The sequence below is a fragment of the Trachurus trachurus genome, assembly GCF_905171665.1.
Source record: "Trachurus trachurus genome assembly, chromosome: 17".
Taxonomy (NCBI): Eukaryota; Metazoa; Chordata; class Actinopteri; order Carangiformes; family Carangidae; genus Trachurus; species Trachurus trachurus.
In genome coordinates, this window is record NC_139900.1 from 11,829,797 (window position 1) to 11,846,822 (window position 17,026).

At 43.7% G+C, this 17,026-nt stretch overlaps 2 protein-coding genes across 3 annotated transcripts in view; both read right to left on the bottom strand.

Moving 5' to 3' along the window:
- Positions 1–6,378: 6,378 nt before the first annotated feature.
- On the bottom strand, positions 6,379–9,276 carry LOC311000746 (zinc finger and BTB domain-containing protein 14-like). Its single transcript, XM_083991568.1, has 2 exons — positions 9,172–9,276; positions 6,379–8,434 (listed from the first exon to the last, which is right to left on the bottom strand). The coding sequence occupies exon 2, from the start codon at positions 8,409–8,411 to the stop codon at positions 7,239–7,241; it is 1,173 nt and encodes a 390-aa protein (XP_083847694.1). The 5' UTR covers positions 8,412–8,434; positions 9,172–9,276; the 3' UTR covers positions 6,379–7,238.
- Positions 9,277–13,390: 4,114 nt separating this feature from the next.
- The window catches only part of LOC311001119 (protein 4.1-like), a 46,503-nt gene continuing 42,867 nt past the window's right edge, over positions 13,391–17,026 (bottom strand). For both annotated transcript variants that reach the window (XM_083992094.1, XM_083992095.1), the window contains one exon: positions 13,391–14,679. The gene's annotated coding sequence lies outside the window, so the exon portion shown is untranslated. The remainder of the gene's footprint in view (positions 14,680–17,026) is intronic.

Consider the following 17,026-nt stretch of genomic DNA (forward strand, 5'->3'; position numbering starts at 1 on the left):
AACGAAAGGAAAGGAAAGGAAAGGAAAGGAAAGGAAAGGAAAGGTAAGGAAAGGAAAGGAAAGGAAAGGAAAGGAAACGAACGAAAAGGAATGGAAAGGTAAGGTAAGGAAGGAAAGGAAAGGTTAGAAGGAAAGAAAGATGGGAGAATCGTGAAGGAAGAAGAGGAGGTGACAGGTGAGGTGGAAGAAGGAGGAAGGACAAAGGGAGGGGTGGGAGAAAAAAGGAGGGAGGAGAGAAAGATAGAGATGGGAGATGATGAGGAAGGCAAGGAGAGAGGACAAAGATGTCATGGAAACAGGGCAGGTGGGGAAGGTGGAGAGATAAGAGGAGAGGAGGAGCAGACAGGTAAAATAGACACAAGACAAGAGGGGGAGAGAAGGAGGGAGGAGGGAGGAGGAGGAGGAGGAGTGAGATACAGTGACATGATGGGGAGAGGCTGAGCGCTGAGGAGTGATATGATTGTAATCTCTCAGCTGGAACATCTGGCCCAGACCAGAATAATGAGAGCTGCGGGCCGATCGCAGCGATCCGGCCCGGCTCTGCTGGACCTGTGGAGATGGTGTGATAACCCACTACACCTCCTCCTCCTCCTCCTCCTCCTCCTCCACCTCCACCAGTCCGACTCCACAGGTCAGCGCCGCACACGTCAACAAAGACAGACCTTGTGTGCGTGGACACACACACACTGGGTCACAGTTAAAGGGATAGTTCACCCAAAATTAAAATTTCACTCATTATCTACTCACCCTCATGTCGACTAAGAGCTGGGAGAAGTTTCAGAGTCCTCCGTGCCTTCTCTGAGTAAGAAAAGTGGTATCCATTGACAACCATTATATGGACAAATACTGCTGCGCGGACCCCCCCTGTAGCCTTGCAGGGGGGGTCCGCGCAGCAGTATTTGTCCATATAATGGTTGTCAATGGATACCACTTTTCTTCGTCCAAAAAGACACACCAAAAAACATCCAAATACCTCCATACTGCTTGTCTGTAATGTCCCTCTTGTATTGAAGCCCCAACATGAGAAATGTTGGGGCACAGAAAGAGCAGTGAACTGAGACACTGGGAGCTTCCGCTACAAACAAGCTTAAAATATAGACAATTTAATTTTTTTCGGAACAATTTCTCATGTCGGGGCTTCAATACAAGAGGGACATTACAGACGAGCAGTATGGAGGAATTTGGATGTTTTTTGGTGTGTCTTTTTGGACGAAGAAAAGTGAGCACCATTCACAACCATTATATGGACAAATACTGCTGCGCGGATCCCCCCCGTAACTCCGAGAAGGCACGGAGGACTCTGAAACTTCTCACAGCTCTTAGTCGACATGAGGGTGAGTAGATAATGAGTGAAATTTGAATTTTGGGTGAACTATCCCTTTAATAAACCTGCCTCTATGTGGCCCGATGGGAGAGGAGGAAGCCGGTCAGATAGGAGCCCCTGTGTTTAAGGTGGTGAGTGACCCCTACCCACCCACCACCTCCACCCCCACATAGACATTCCTTAGAGATCATCTCTACATTAATTAATGTGACGATCGCTCCGATGATGAGCCCTTAATCGAGTGTTATTTAACTGTAGTGTCATATTTTAAGTGCTGCCTCACAAATCAGTTTAATAGCCTGAGTGTGTGTTTATACAGTAACTGGAAATATTCACATGGATGGTTTACTTAATGAGCCCATCAGGCACAGGCCCACAGGCCCAACAGATGGGCCGGGCCGCGAAGAAGAGACGCCAAACTGAAACAAACTGAAACAAAATCCCAACAAAGAGACACAAGACGACTACGAATAGACACACAATTAGCTAAATACAGACAGAACTATGAGAAAAGATGGACAAAATCTGGCTACAGAATTCAGAGACACAAAATGACCCCACAGATCTACAACAAAACAAGATGACCACAAAGAAATAGGACGGCAAGATGACCAGAAAGACATAAAAGAAGATGCACGAGAGACACGAAGATACCAAACAACCATAAAGACAAAGATGATGACTATAAAAAGACATAAAACAACCACAAGAAGACACAAAACTATGACAAGGAGACACTGAGAAGAGACAAAAAAAATACAAAGGTTAAACAAGGAGACGTGGAACAACTACAAAGAGAGAAAAAAACAACACAAAATGACCACAAGGAAACATGAGAGTATTGCACAGAGACACAAATCAAACACACAGAGACCTGAACATATACAAAAAAAGATATAAACAACTATAAAAGATGCCAAACGAGACACAAATGACTAAAGACATTAAAAAAACCATAAGAAGACACAAGATGACAAAAGACGGCAAAAGACACATAGATCTACAGCAAAGAGACACAAAATAATACAAAATGACCAAAAAGAAATATAAAGACATTACACAGAGACACAATAAAACCAGAAAGATACCTGAAACTACGAGAAAGACACAAAACAAGACGCAAAAAGAGACAGAAATGACCAAAATGATACAAAAAAACTATAAACACAAACACGATAATGACGAAAAGACACAAAACTATGACATGAGGACACAAAAAGACACAAAACACAACGGCTACACAATGAGACATATACAGTGAAATAAAAGTCTGAGTGTGTTTCTGTGCCAGAGAGTCGGGGGCCTGGTACAGTACATGCATCTGCCCAGGGGCCCCAATGTCTCCTTTAATGTGTCCATATATATGTAGATGATTTGTGCCTTTTGTTAGCTTTACGACGCCTTGGAGATCAAATGGAGGACATAAAAAGACAGCGGAGCGCAGAGAGACACCATGATCACGAGGTCCTTAAGTGGAGGACGACATCACAGGAGACGGTTCGGCTCGTCGATGTCAACAACTCTGATTAAAAGCCGTTCCACTGAGAGAGAGGGAGAAAAAAACTGCTGGCTTCGCCTTTCATGCCCATTTATCACATGGAATTGTTTGTATACAGTTGTTTTATTCTCCCCGAGTGTGTGTGTGTGTGTGTGTGTCTATGCGTGTGTGTGTGAGAGAGAGAGATGAGATGAATGTAATTAAAGTTTTTTAATTAGACGCTGTTCTTTTCTGGGAAGCCTGTGGCAGCGCTGGGTGGAGCCAGAGTGGAGACAGGAGGTTTGTGGTCTGGCTGAGGGAACCACGCCGGCCGGGGTAATGGAAACCGGGTGTTCACTGTACACATATACACATACATGCAAACACACACACGCACAGGCACACACACATGTACACGCTCATACACATGCACCCGCGCCCACACACACACACACACACACACACACACACACACACACACACACACACACACACACACACACACACACACAAACCAAAGCTGAAGAGGGGAATATACAGAGAGAGAGGGCCACATAAACTTATGCAGACATGAATGTGAATGCACAGCCCCCACTATACTAATACAACCTTCTACCCACACACACACACACTCTCACTCTCTCACTCACACACACACACACACACTCTCTCACTCACACACACACACACACACACACACACACACACACACACTCACACACACACACACACACACACACACACACACACACACACTCACACACACACACACACACACACACACACACACACACACACACACACACACACACACACACACACACACACACACACACTCTCACTCTCACTCTCTCACACACTCTAACATATTATATTCAAATGCATTCATGTGACTACCTGCATTATAGAATTCAGCCTGCTGACACGTAAATTCCCTAAATAGTGATGATGTGTGCATTTGCATGCACATGCATGCGTGCAAGCTCATGCATACATAAAACAAATAAGCACTAGCACACACACACACACACACACCTCGTCCTCCATACTGATACACAATCCACACGCACAGGCACGGATGAGTACACGCAGAGCAGCACATGCATGATTGCACTCTCGCTCGCCGCCTGTCACTCACACACGGATGTGCGTGCGCAAACACAGAGCTCATTGTACATGCATACACATACACTGCTCGTATGCACACAAACATACAAACACTCTCCTATGCACGCACACACACGCATGAGTACCCACTCTCCCCCTCCACACCCACCCTCCACACACCGCCCCCTCCTGCTCCCAGTCATTACACATGCATACACACGCACACATGCATGCACACACATATAAATGCGCTTAGGCACATGCTTGAGCACACACACACACGCACACACACAATAAGCCCTCATCACTCAAATCCCACAGCACACACACATTACATTTCAAACCTTCTTCACAATCTCTCTCTCACACACCCAGCCCCAGTCAATCCAACAGTGTGATAAAAACCCATATCCTGCATCATTCACTGAGTGTAATGCGCACATACACACACACATACACACTCACACACACACGCATACAGTGCAGCAGGGCCAGGAAATGCAGAAAACAGATCTCAGGCATCTACTGACATCAGTGAGACGAGGGTCCGCCTTTTCCATTAGACACTGACGTCACTTTTCCACAAAACTGTTTCACCCCAAATTACAGCAGATCAAACTCTTCCTCTGTGTGGACAGCAGCGGAGACGACGGCCCCGTCCCTCCGCGCTGTGTGGTCAAACCGTCTTCAGAGGTATATATGACACACACACACATACACACTGTCAACACACACACACACACACTGTGGGGACTGTGATCCTCCACACTGGCTTCACTCCAACCACTTGGAGTCAGATGTACATAAACATATGTAAAACACCAAGGTGTGAGAGCGCATACATTTAACTCAGCCACGCCACATGTAGCTCTTCAGTGAGTCTTCGCCTTCTGCACATAAAAAAAAAAAAAAAAAACCTCCAGTAACTTCTTCTTCTTCCATACTGGTTCCACTGGTGTCATCAGAGCTTCCTCCTCCTCCTCCTCCTCCTCCTCCCTGTCCCGGGTCGTCAGCGTGAGGCTGAGGCAGGTCAGATTGGGCAGCAACAGGTCAGTCACTATGAACAGGGCACCATCTAGTGTTGCAGGCAGAGTATGGGAGAGCTGCTGCTGCTGGAAAGTTGGAACCAGCATGAAGCAGCAGGCAACAGCCATGTTGGGCGGATCTGTGTGTGTGTGCAATGTGTAATGCGTTGTGTATGCGTGTGTTTCAGAGGTCGCTGAGAGGTGAGTTTTTTTTTATCAGAGTCAAAGGAAAGAGGTGTAGACAGACTTAAAGGTGCAGAAGTGGACGGACACCAAGGGTTGGGAGGAGGGGGAGGGGCACAGGGAGGGAGGGAGTTGTGATTGTTTGTCTAGATCAGGCTCATAAACAAACCACAGCCTCTGTTAACATCTGTGGCCGGAGGGAAAAGTTTCAGCTGTAACCGAAGAGTCCACAACCAGCTTATCGTTTCAGTACCTTTTGTTATTAAGATTATTATGAAAAGAGCTGCAGTGATTGGTTGATTGATAAATGTGTCTTTTCTTTTTCTTTAAATCATCAGTTATTGCCAGTCTCCTCTGTTGCTCACCCTGAGGTTTCTCCAGTTTTTCCCTGTTAAAAAGGTTTTCCCGGGAGTTTTTCCGCAGTTAATGTGAGGGTCTAAGAGCAGAGGATGTTGTTATGATGCCATGTGAAGCCTTTTGAGACCAAATGTTTGTAAAAAAAAAAAAAAAAAAGGGCTATACACATAAAATTGTCTTGGCTTAGTTGCCAGTTTTTGCATTTGCTTTTTAAATTAAATCTCTCCAGGATTAGGATGAGACATTTTTCTCACCATAATATTTATCTAAGAAACATAATTTTCTGTCAGTCGAAAAGAATCATTAGATCATCAACTTCGGCTCCGTCCTCAGCAGATGTTTGATGTCATGTGGAGAAAAAACAGCAGGTTTAAGATTCTCTGTAGTTTTACTTTTTCCAACACTTTGACGTTTACAAAACGGCTCAAATAAAGAGCGGGTCGGTGGAACACGTGTAGCTCTCTGACCTGTGGCCTCACCGTTTGACCGGTAACAGGCCGACAGCGTCAACAACAGTGAGAAAAAAGTTCACTTTGTTTCAACTGCAGCGTTACTCTCATGTAATTGCCAAACCAGACACATCGAGTGTCACATCTAGATAATTTAGTACATAAATTAAGGTCAATGAGCCGTTTCACTGCGACCACAACAAACCAACCACATCAACGCTGTGGCACCTGCAGCGCACGCACACACACACACACACACACAGACCTCAAATCTCAACATAACCACTGATATTTTAACAGGAAATTTGCTTTTTACTAATTACAGAGAAATATCCGAGATGTGAAACCGCCACACACTCTGAGGGGTTTAAAGGCCGATTATGTTCGGATGCCTTGCATACGCACACACGCACACGCAATGAACAAAAACCAAACTTTGCAAAAAAAGCAATAAAACACAGCAAATGGTGTTTATTGTCAAAGTGTAGGAGTAGGACAATGTTATATGTGCATAATTCATATTGTGTACTCTAATTGTGCAACAAACTAAGCTACAGTATATACAGACATCTATCATTGACTGTTGATAGCTGGATGACAGTTATACTGTATAACAGTAAATCTAGTTGGCCGGTTGCTTGGGCAGGACCGTCTTCTGACAAAGACAATCCGTCACAAGGCCCAAGACTTTGGTATCATCTGCGTTCAAATGCAAAATGGTGACTCTTACTCTTACAGTGTAATATCAATCAATACAACTAAACACATCCATTAAAAACATCCACATGAATATACTCAATGCAACAAATGTTATGCAGAAAAATCTTTTTTCTCCCCGCCCCCTCCCCCTTTTACGCTCGACTCTGCTTCTTTCTCTCTTTAATCTCCATAAAATCCAGTAAAGGTTAAACAAACATTTAAATGTTACATATTTCATAAAAGTAAAAGAGGATAATGTTATGAGAACCCCCCGTCTAGATAGCAACGATGCTTTTGTGAAAAATATATGTATAGTAGAGTGAACTAAACATTTACATGATTTTACAGGTGAAAAGAAAACATTGTTTTGACATAACTTTTTTTTTTTTTTTAGAATAATAATAATACAGCCCCACAGTCTTATGAACATGCTATGGTCTCTCGTTACTCACTCCGATCACCGTCCGTGTGACGTCGGGCCGTCACAGGGTCGTGGTTGTGTCAGTGTGTTTACATGTTTTAGGTGTGCATGTCAGTGTCAGTTATGTGTGTGAGTGTTGTGTTTTGTTTTGTGTGTCGTGTGTTTTGTGTTTTGTGTTTTGTGTGTGTGTTTGGGCTCAACAGTCCCCAGAGTTGTGCGAGTGTGGCCCGGTCTCCATTTTCCAGTCTCTCTGGTCGGCGGCCTCTGCCTGGCCGTGCTGGGAGGCGGCGGGGGACAGGGACATCTGTCTGCGGGGGTTTCCGCTGTGCATGGTGTTCCAGTGGCGCTTCAGATCCGACGCTTTGATGAAGGCTTTGTCGCAGGAGCCGCAGTTGAACGGCCGCTCGCCCCGGTGCTGCCGTTCGTGGTCTTTCAGGTGGGACTTGTGCTTGAACGCCTTTTCGCACATCTGGCAGGCGAAGGGCCGCTCGTTGCTGTGAACCCTCTCGTGCCTCTTCAGGTCGGGCCCCCGGATGAAGGCCTTGCCGCAGACGACGCAGCGGTGGGGCTTGAAGCCGGAGTGGATCTTCAGGTGCTCCTTGAGGTGCGCGGCGGTGGTGAAGGCTTTGGGGCAGTGCTCGCAGCCGTACGGGCGGTTGGCCGTCAGCAGCCGCTCCTTTTTGGCGTTGTGGTCCATGGGCTTGGCTCCCGTGCTCTGGCAGGAGCCGTGGTCGCGGTGGCCGTACAGCAGGTACTCCAGCTTCATGTCGCTGGAGGAGGAGGACCCCCAGCCGTGGCTGTGAGGGTCCTTCCCCATGTTGGTGTTGTAGTTGTGCGGCTGGGACACGTGCGAGCCGCCGGGTCCCATGCCGTCCATCCCCTGGTCGTAGAAGCTGTTCTTCCTCACCTCCTCCATGGCCAGCTCCTTCAGGATGGCGTCCTGAGCCCTCATCCCGTGGTCGCCCGGCGCCTGGTTCTCCCGCGTCTTCATGTTGGTCAGCTCCCGTTTCTGGGTGCACAGGTTGTCCAGGAAGTTGATGCCCAAGATCTGCCCGGACGACATCATCATGTTGATGTCCTTCTTCCTGACGGCGAGCCGGGCCGTGTACATGTAGTTGAGCACCTCCTCGAAGATGTCGGAGCGGATGAAGTCCAGCTCCACGATGGAGTTGTCTTCGTCGCTCTGTTTCTTGAAGAGCTTTTTGAAGTAGTTGCTGCAGGCGGCCAAGACACAGCGGTGAGCCCTGAACTCTATGTTCTCCACCACCACCACCACGTCACAGTGCTCACCTTCCATCCTCTGCTGGTTGAGCATCTTCAGGAAGGTGGCTTTGTGGTCATAGTCGATATATCTCAGTAAATCAGACATGTTGCAGGTCAAAAAGGAGCAACCTGCAAAGGGATGAGAAAAACAAACAGCCAGCGGTCAAATCTCTGGATTCCCCCACAATAAATAAAACACGGGCATGTTTAGTGCAAAGCAGAGAGGGTGGAGCTCTGTCTATTTGCATGCATCATATGATAATGAACACAGGTAAGACTCTGCAGCACACATGCACTAACACTTTTAGGAGTAAGCTTGCAGCACAAAATCGCAATTCTCACGTTGTGTTTTTATTTTTTTTCCCCCCTACCTACAGATCCGAGTGGCGCAAAATGTATAAGAGTAAAACAAAAAGTGGCCAAATCAATCATGCAGAAAGCCTTAGGAAAAAAAAAAAAAAAAAAAAAAGATACAGCCGGGCCCCGACAGACAGCGATACGAGGAGCCGCAGCAACGTGAATAATAAAAATCCAAACAGCAGCGCAAACAACAAACAACTACTTCACCAGCGCGTTTTCGCCGCCGCGTTCGCGTGACAGTCGCGTTGCGTTGCGTGCAGAGAGAGGATAACCTTAGCAAGAACATTTCACATTTCACTGCGCCCAGCCATTTTGGTCAGCAAGCCTCCATTGGCATGTTTCTTGGTGCCTTTAAAAAAGCAGTTCGCAAACAGCGGAGAAGAAGACGACGACGACGACGAGCAGCGAGCGAGCGAGGCGGAACCTGCGACGCCGCCGCCGACGAACGCTGCGTCGTTTTTCTGCGCGGTCCGCGGCGACAAAGAGAAAATAAAAAATGTTAATACCCGAAGCCTGAACGCGATCCCTGGTGTTGTCACGCAAGGCAGCAGTCGACGACGGATCCAGAGAGCTGTCGTTTTTCCTCTTCCTCTTCTTGTTGTGACTGTTGGTTGCTCCACAGGAAATGCCGCATTGTTCTGCTGCCACCTACAGCACCGGAGCGGGTTCGACACCCCCCAGATCCTCTGTGGACGCGAGGAGGAGTCACTCTGCTGCAAATCAAAACCCTCAAAACCCCAGTGATTAGATTAGATTAGATTAGATTAGATTAGATAGATAGATAGATAGATAGATAGATAGATAGATAGATAGATAGATAGATAGATAGATAGATAGATAGATAGATAGATAGATAGATAGATAGATAGAGGCACAAATGCAGTTTCCTTATTATCCTTATTTAATATGTCAGTTGATTTCCTCTTAAACACACCACGTTTTATATTTCCATTTATATTACTTTTTAAAAAAAATAGTTTTATATTATTTGGATAGATGGGCGGCAGTGGCTCAGGTGGTAGAGCGGCTCGTCCAATGATCAGAGGGTTGGCGGTTCGAATCCCGCCCTGTCCCGGTTGCTGCCGTAGTGTCCTTGGGCAAGACACCTTACCCACCTTGCTCCTGATGGGTCGTGGTTAGCGCCTTGCATGGCAGCTTCCGCCATCAGTGTGTGAATGTGTGTGTGAATGGGTGAATGTGATGTGTACTGTAAAGCGCTTTGGGTATCGTTCAGGTATAGTAAAGTGCTATATAAATACAGACCATTTAGATGGAAGAATAGATAGATAGATAGATAGATAGTAGGCTAATAATAATAAACTTTATTTCTATAGCACCTTTCAAAACCAGGGTTACAAGGTGCTTCACAAAATACAATATCATTGAGAAAATAAAGCAATCAAAAAATGAAGAAAACATCATACAGAAAACAGTAAACGGGCATAAGATAAAATAATGGAAATAGATAAGACAATAGAAACAAAGCACAAAATATGTAACAAAAAACAAAACAAAAACAAAACCAAAAACAAACAAACATTAAAATTATTGCACAAATGCCAGTCACCACATGTGGGTTTTCAAAAGCTTTTTACATAAAATGATACACAGACTCAGCTGATCTGATGCTGCACGATTTCCCTTTGTCCTGAGCTTAGATGGTGGGACAACTAACAGCATCTGATTTGAGGAATCTCGGTGCAGAATAGGGGGTTAAAAGTTCTGAAATGTACAGTGGAGCTAGACCATGAAGATATTTGTAAGTGATTAAGAGGATTTCAAACTGAATTCTGTAACGGACATAGATAGATAGATAGATAGATAGATAGATAGATAGATAGATAGATAGATAGATAGATAGATAGATAGATAGATAGATAGATAGATAGATAGATAGATAGATAGATAGATAGATAGATGTTAAAGCAGATATCAGCTTCACGGCCGTTTCGGCTAATGCTGCGTTCAAGGCAGGCTTTTGAAACCGTAAGTTACAGCTTCAAGTCACAACTACGACTTGGTAGCGTTCCAGGTAACCCGTAGCTCGTGTTTTTACCATCCTGTTGTCTGTGAAAGTTCCCTATAACGGCCACTCGTAACTTCCGACCCGTGAACTCGTACCAGATCGAACTGGTATGACTTCACAGGAAGGAAAAACACAAAGTACGAGTTTCTTTGAACGCACCATGAGTTAGCAGCCCCCGCCCTTGTCAGGCATCAATTGGTCCTCGTGCTACGTCACCACATTCACGCGCATCCCTTGGCTGCACACACAGCCCTTCATGCCGTTCTCTCTCCTCATTGGATAACACTTGTATCCCACAAGGAAAATTTTCTCCTCGGGTTACAGCAGAGCAGAGTGACGGAGAGACTCGTGTTTAGGCTGAAATACTTCATGTAAGTGATTGCTGACGGAAAATAGGACTATTTAGGACTTATATTAACAAAAACATTCCACTGATATCTGCTTTAATTGTTTATTGCAGTAAATGGCCAAAAACATCATATATTCTGTCATTGTGTTTCCGGTGAATTGGCTGGTTCACTCCCCTTTTCCAACTCGAGGCCCATTGTAAATTCTTAACAAAAGCTGAAGGTGTGAGGTGTTGTGTGCTGCAGTAGGTAGAGTTGGCGACCTGACCCATATATATAAAGGTCAGGTCCTCACTGCAGTCGGCCCCGGTTCAAATCCCACATTGGGCAGCCCTAACCCTTTACTGCATGTCATTGCCCCTATCTCACCTGTACTGTCAAATAAGGGCAACAAATCCCCCAAAAAAGTACTTAAACAAAGCTGGAGGTCCACATCTGACCCCATAATAGCATGGAGACCAAATAATGTCTCAAAGTTCCTTAAAGATATCAAACATTCAGGGCTGATCTGAAAGCAGCAGAAGATCAGTTTTCTTCTCTGTTGACTAAATCACTTGTTGATTCAAAATCTTTTTCTTCCCTTTTACTTCTTCCTGTTGCCAACCAGCTTTCCATTTTGTTAGGCCTACATTGAAAAAAGAGAGAGACTTCAAAAACATTATTCGATTCAGTTTGAAAACATTTAAAAACATCCTTACACCACAATTATAATGTGTCATACCTTCGCTGACCACCAGTTTGGGAAACACTGATGGACTTCAGTTGAAAGTAAATTATTCTCATTTTTAATTGGAACCCCAGCCATTTTATTCGTAAGCAAAAATACCAAATATTAAATGATAGCAGTTTTTTTTTCTCCAGATATTAATGTTTCCCAATGTTTTATGACATGTTGTGGTGGTCAGACAAAAGCAACTAAAAAAAGGTTCAGGGAGAAATGTTTTCACTACTTCCTGAATGTCTGTGAAGGTTCAATTATCCAGGTCATTGTAGTCATTATGTTGTTAAAGGTGTTGTTACCACTTACGATTAAATACCGGGGGTTTCTCACATTGGTCTTCAGAATTGAAGAAGCCTCTCGGATGAAACGGAAACATCTTCAAGAATCAAACAAAGTCCAGTTGCCTTCAACTTCAGCACTGACCGGCGACCTTCTGAACAATGAGCCGATTATTGGAGACAATGGTCTAATTGTCATTGTGACAAATGGTTGCAGCCGTAGATCTGCAGTGACGGAGCTTTGTCTGTGAGTTATTTTATGTTGATCTTTTCATATAGACCCACAGTTTATGTATTTGACACAGAAATAGGGAAGCAAACTAATAAAACCAGAGTTTGACATGGAGTATCAGTGATTTCTCAGGGTGAGAAAAAAAACCTAATATTAAAAATATTGTTTTCTTTTACAAATTTGAATTTACCTGTGTAAAATGTGATTATTTCTAATGCCAGAGCCTAATTATTCCCCATTTTTGTTCACACTGTAAAAACAAACATATGTAACAGCCCATGGGACATAGTTCAGTACCTTGTCCTTTTTAAAGATGTATTTCTATCATTGTTGTTTTTTCTTCTTCTAATTTTGTATTTAAAACATTCACATCAAATACAGAACAAATATTCATCATAACAGTTAGCTACTGTTAAATACAAGAATAAGCTTAAAAGGCTATAAAAAACGACAACAACGTGTTTGATCCCAAGCTGAGCCGCTCCCTTCTCTACGCCCAGCAACAGGGACAGAGTGAGACGTCTCTTCTTTTCTCTCCCATCTCTGAGTTGCACGCACACATTTCCAGCGGGGGGCGGGGCTTCCCGGGCCTCGGTGTATTCCCCATAATTACCAGCTGCAGTAAAGATCCTGCCTTAATTACCCACGGGTACTCCTATTAACAGATCAATTAAGAGTTTAGGGCGTTTGGTTTAATGAATAATTGATCAGCTACAGTTACAGATCCAATTCACACCCATTGATACATCTATTTATCTTTATAACCAGTGTTGGAGCATTAAGCATTTCATAATCACTGCTTGTTCCTGAGGGCACCAGATGCGTTTTCTCTCACAGCTCAGGTGCATCGAGTTTTACATAATGGCTGATTATAAATCTTAATTAATCTTTCAATTAAGACTGAACAAATTAAACTGAATTCAGCAAATTAAAATTGAACATGACATCCTTATCTATGAATGAGAAGTTCAGATTGTCACACACCAGATTTTTATGATTCAAACCTCAGGATAATTAATGTTATATAATTATTATTCATAGGAAGTAATTGTAAACTCAGTTATTTTTTCCCAAACCCAGTTCAACAACACTCAATCAAGTTTCATTACTGTGGTCGACATTTTATTATTAGAGAAGAAAACAGCAAATTAAAAACAAATGCATTTGCCATTTTTATTCCACCATTTTTCATTTTAGGGAAAACATGGCTGTACATGAACAATAGTTAGTTATTCAGATACAGTTAAAACAGATGAGGGAGGCAAACAGCTGACATGATCAGGAGGAGGGGGAGGGGTGAGGGGTGGGGTGGGGTGGGGCAGGCGTGTGAGTGAGGTGGTGGTGGTGGTGGTGGTGGTGAGGGGGGGTCAACAGATCTCTTTTGGCTTTGCATCAGTCGGAGCCCTTTCGGCCTCACAGTCACAGCGACCTGGGACTTGTGCTGCAGCCGATCATCTTACCCTGGGAAACATTCAAAGCCTGCACAGGCACATTAAAATCTATTTCTTGCACAGAAATCAGGATTCCTTGGCGTTTTTGTTTTCTTTTTTTTTCTTTTTTAAAATTTTCTTTTTAATAAACCTCCTCCAGAAAAACAAAAAAACGATGTTGCAAGTGGTGGAATCAGTTGATGAGAAACAATAAAATACTGAAATGATCATAAAAAGGAAAAAAACAAAAAACAAAAAAACAATTCAAGTAGACATGACGATAAATCAACTGTGAAAGATAATTTGCTATTTTCCTAAGGAAGCTTTGATATGTACAGTTTCTGGGCTGTAGTGATTTCTTCACCTCACGGAAAATCATGGGCTCTGTTTGAGTGAGTGAGTGAGTGAGTGAGTGAGTGACGAGTGAATGAATGAATGAGTGAGTGAGGTGATGCTTGCTGGCAAAAATGAGGTTGGCACTTCTACAGCAAGGTTAAATAGTGTAATGCTCTCTAACATATACAGCCTAGGCCGGGCGATTTAAAGTTTCTGGAGTGATGGCTTTATTTCATAAATAAAACGTTTTGCTACAATAATTATTCTCAATAATCATAAAAATGCATCAAAGTCATAAGGCAGTGAAAGCAAAAAACGGTTTTGCTTGCTGCACACAGGGATTCGGCGTGCAGATGGGATCGAGAACCATTTTTTAAAATCGTACGGTTTTTCAGTATAATCTTTGCCATTTGTTTGATAATGCAACATTTGCGTCCTTTCTCATGCAAAATGCTTTTATTTATTTTGCAGGTGATGGTTTTTTGCGACTAGCGGCGAGCTGCAGCATTTGGAGAGTAAGGAGCCTTTCTAGTCTTCTGAGAGTCCCCGGCGTTAACATGAGGAGGAGGAAGAGGAGGAGGAGGAGGAGTTCTGGATGTTGGATTTGTGGGAGGTTGAACACAAACAGCCCCTCAGTGTTACTCCTGCAAGAGCAGAGGGAGGGAAGAGCAGTTAGAGCATCCTGTCACATACTGGACCTGTGAGTGGTAAAATAATAATAATAAAAAGACTGAAAATGAGCCTGATGTAACAGTTATGGCAGCTTTTTATCTCCATAAAAAGATGCACTGAAGGACTTTGCTGATGCAAAATACACAACATAGATACACACAGGCTTTGTGAGCACTTGGCTTTAACTTTAACACATCATCCAATCTGCATCCATGTGGTTTTAAATAAAAAACTCCCCTCCAGTACACCACAGTTTACACACTATGCCTTCATCACACACACACACAGAGAGAGAGAGAGAGGGGGAAGATCTGGAGAACCTGCTCCTTTAAGACGGAGCCACTCTCAGTTTCTAAATTGGGCACTTTAAGCTCCCCCAAGGGTTCAATGAGGAATTAAGACTTGAAGCCATTTTTTTTTGCAGAGTCTCCTGAATTATAGCCAAGCTCAAATAACAGGAACAATTGGAAATTTAGTCCACGGATGAATGTGTTGAGGTCAAACACAGATGGGCTGTGAAATGAGTTTGGCTTATTCATAAATGTTAAGTGATGGAAGGAATTAGATTATTAGACTGTGTTATGAAATATTAAAATCTGAATAATAAGGTTGAAAGGATCCGTTTGGTGCCTTCGACTGAAGAGCGGATATCAAACCTTTTATTACTCAGCGATAAAAGACAGTAGATGTAAAGGTAATACGCTTAAGACAGGGATGTTGCCCTGTAATCAGAGACTTGTAATAGATAAAAGCTGAAGAGAGCTCATACAGAAGACATGGTGGAGAATAAAGCATGGTGCACTGGAGAAGAGTTTTAAATGTGGACAAAGCAACTTGATTTCCCCAGATTTTGATCAACAACTGTGTGTGTGTGTATCTACGGTGGCGAGAGACGAGCATCCAAAAGACCCACAGAGAAAAACATTTAGTATCGTGTTAACAGTGCTACTCAGAAGCAAGAGACATTCTTAGACAGGTATTAAGACGGCATTCGCACACGCACGTACACACACGTACATACATACACACATAGTACTGACTGAGGGCAAGGCTGCAGAAACAAAAGCCAAGCATTCCCATCTGGTGAGTCCCACAAGTACACACATGCACGCTACGCTCGCTCATCCCCACGCCCTGCGCCCTGGGATCGCTCAATGAAACGAGGAACTTCAGAGCCGAGAGGTGAATTAGACAAAGCATCGTTTCCAGAGACAAATAAAAAAGAAGACGCTGCTTCTTTTTTTTTTTTTTTTTTTTTTTTTTTAAGTGAGAGGTGTTGAGTTAAAGTGGTACATGCTGTGGTACGATGAGATGAAGAGGAGGCTCCACACCTGACGCACGCAGCCCCGACATTACTGACGCCCGACAAGTTTCAACACAAATGGCTGCATTTGTGAAGTTCGTTCGAGAAGCTGCCCCGAGGACCGCTGACCTATTTACCCCCCCGTCCACCTCCACCCCCACCTCATACAAACACACATACACTGACAGGAAGAGTGCAACTGAGAAGGAGCAAACATAAGCGTCCCAGAAACACAGATTTAACATTTCACTGATGCAAAAATCTTCAACTTATAGAAGAAAAAAATGCTTTTGAAGGTTTCCTTTTCTTTTTTTTACTATTCACATTCATTTTTTATTGTATAAATCTGATGCTACGTTTGTTTTTCACACCAACAAAACCATTTTCTGCACAAATAATTCATTTTTTTTAACACACTATACTTGCATAAAATGAGCCATAAAGTTAAACTACATCATTGTTCGCGTGTGAACAGAGTAGAAAATGGAGTGGAGCACATCTGTGTATGCTGGAGATCAGATTTCAGTCTGTACGGGTAACGCTCGGAGCACAGACTGAGCACTCTTGAGGAGCAGAAGCCGGTCGAGCCGGTATTTAATCGCTCATCACTGCCAGTGTCCTTTGTGAGATTTCATAATGTAGACACAACAATGCATGGAAATGCTTTTACAGAACATCGCATGGCATGAAAGGCTGAGCTGTTTCAGCAGCTTGTGTTGGTTCTGTGCTTTAGTAGAAGAGAAAAACATCTCGTTTCTACTTTGAATTTTATGAACAGGAAAGTTTTAACATGTTGGAAACTTTCCAAGAGCATAGCTGCAAGGATTTGTTTTTGTATCCGTGTTACTTAGGGTGCAAATAGCAGCTATCTCTAATGAAAAAGGGGGTTTGTGTGCCTCTCTCCAGCAGGGGGGGGTGGTGCAGCAGCCAAATTACACGAGATTGCATGAGACGGCCAGCAGAGCTACTGCAGAGGGTTTTAAGCCTTGTCATTACGAGCTGAGACCATAATATCC

Excerpts from the sequence above, each read along its gene's own strand:
- LOC311000746 (XM_083991568.1), bottom strand. The coding sequence starts at position 8,411 with ATGTCTGATTTACTGAGATATATCGACTATGACCACAAAGCCACCTTC.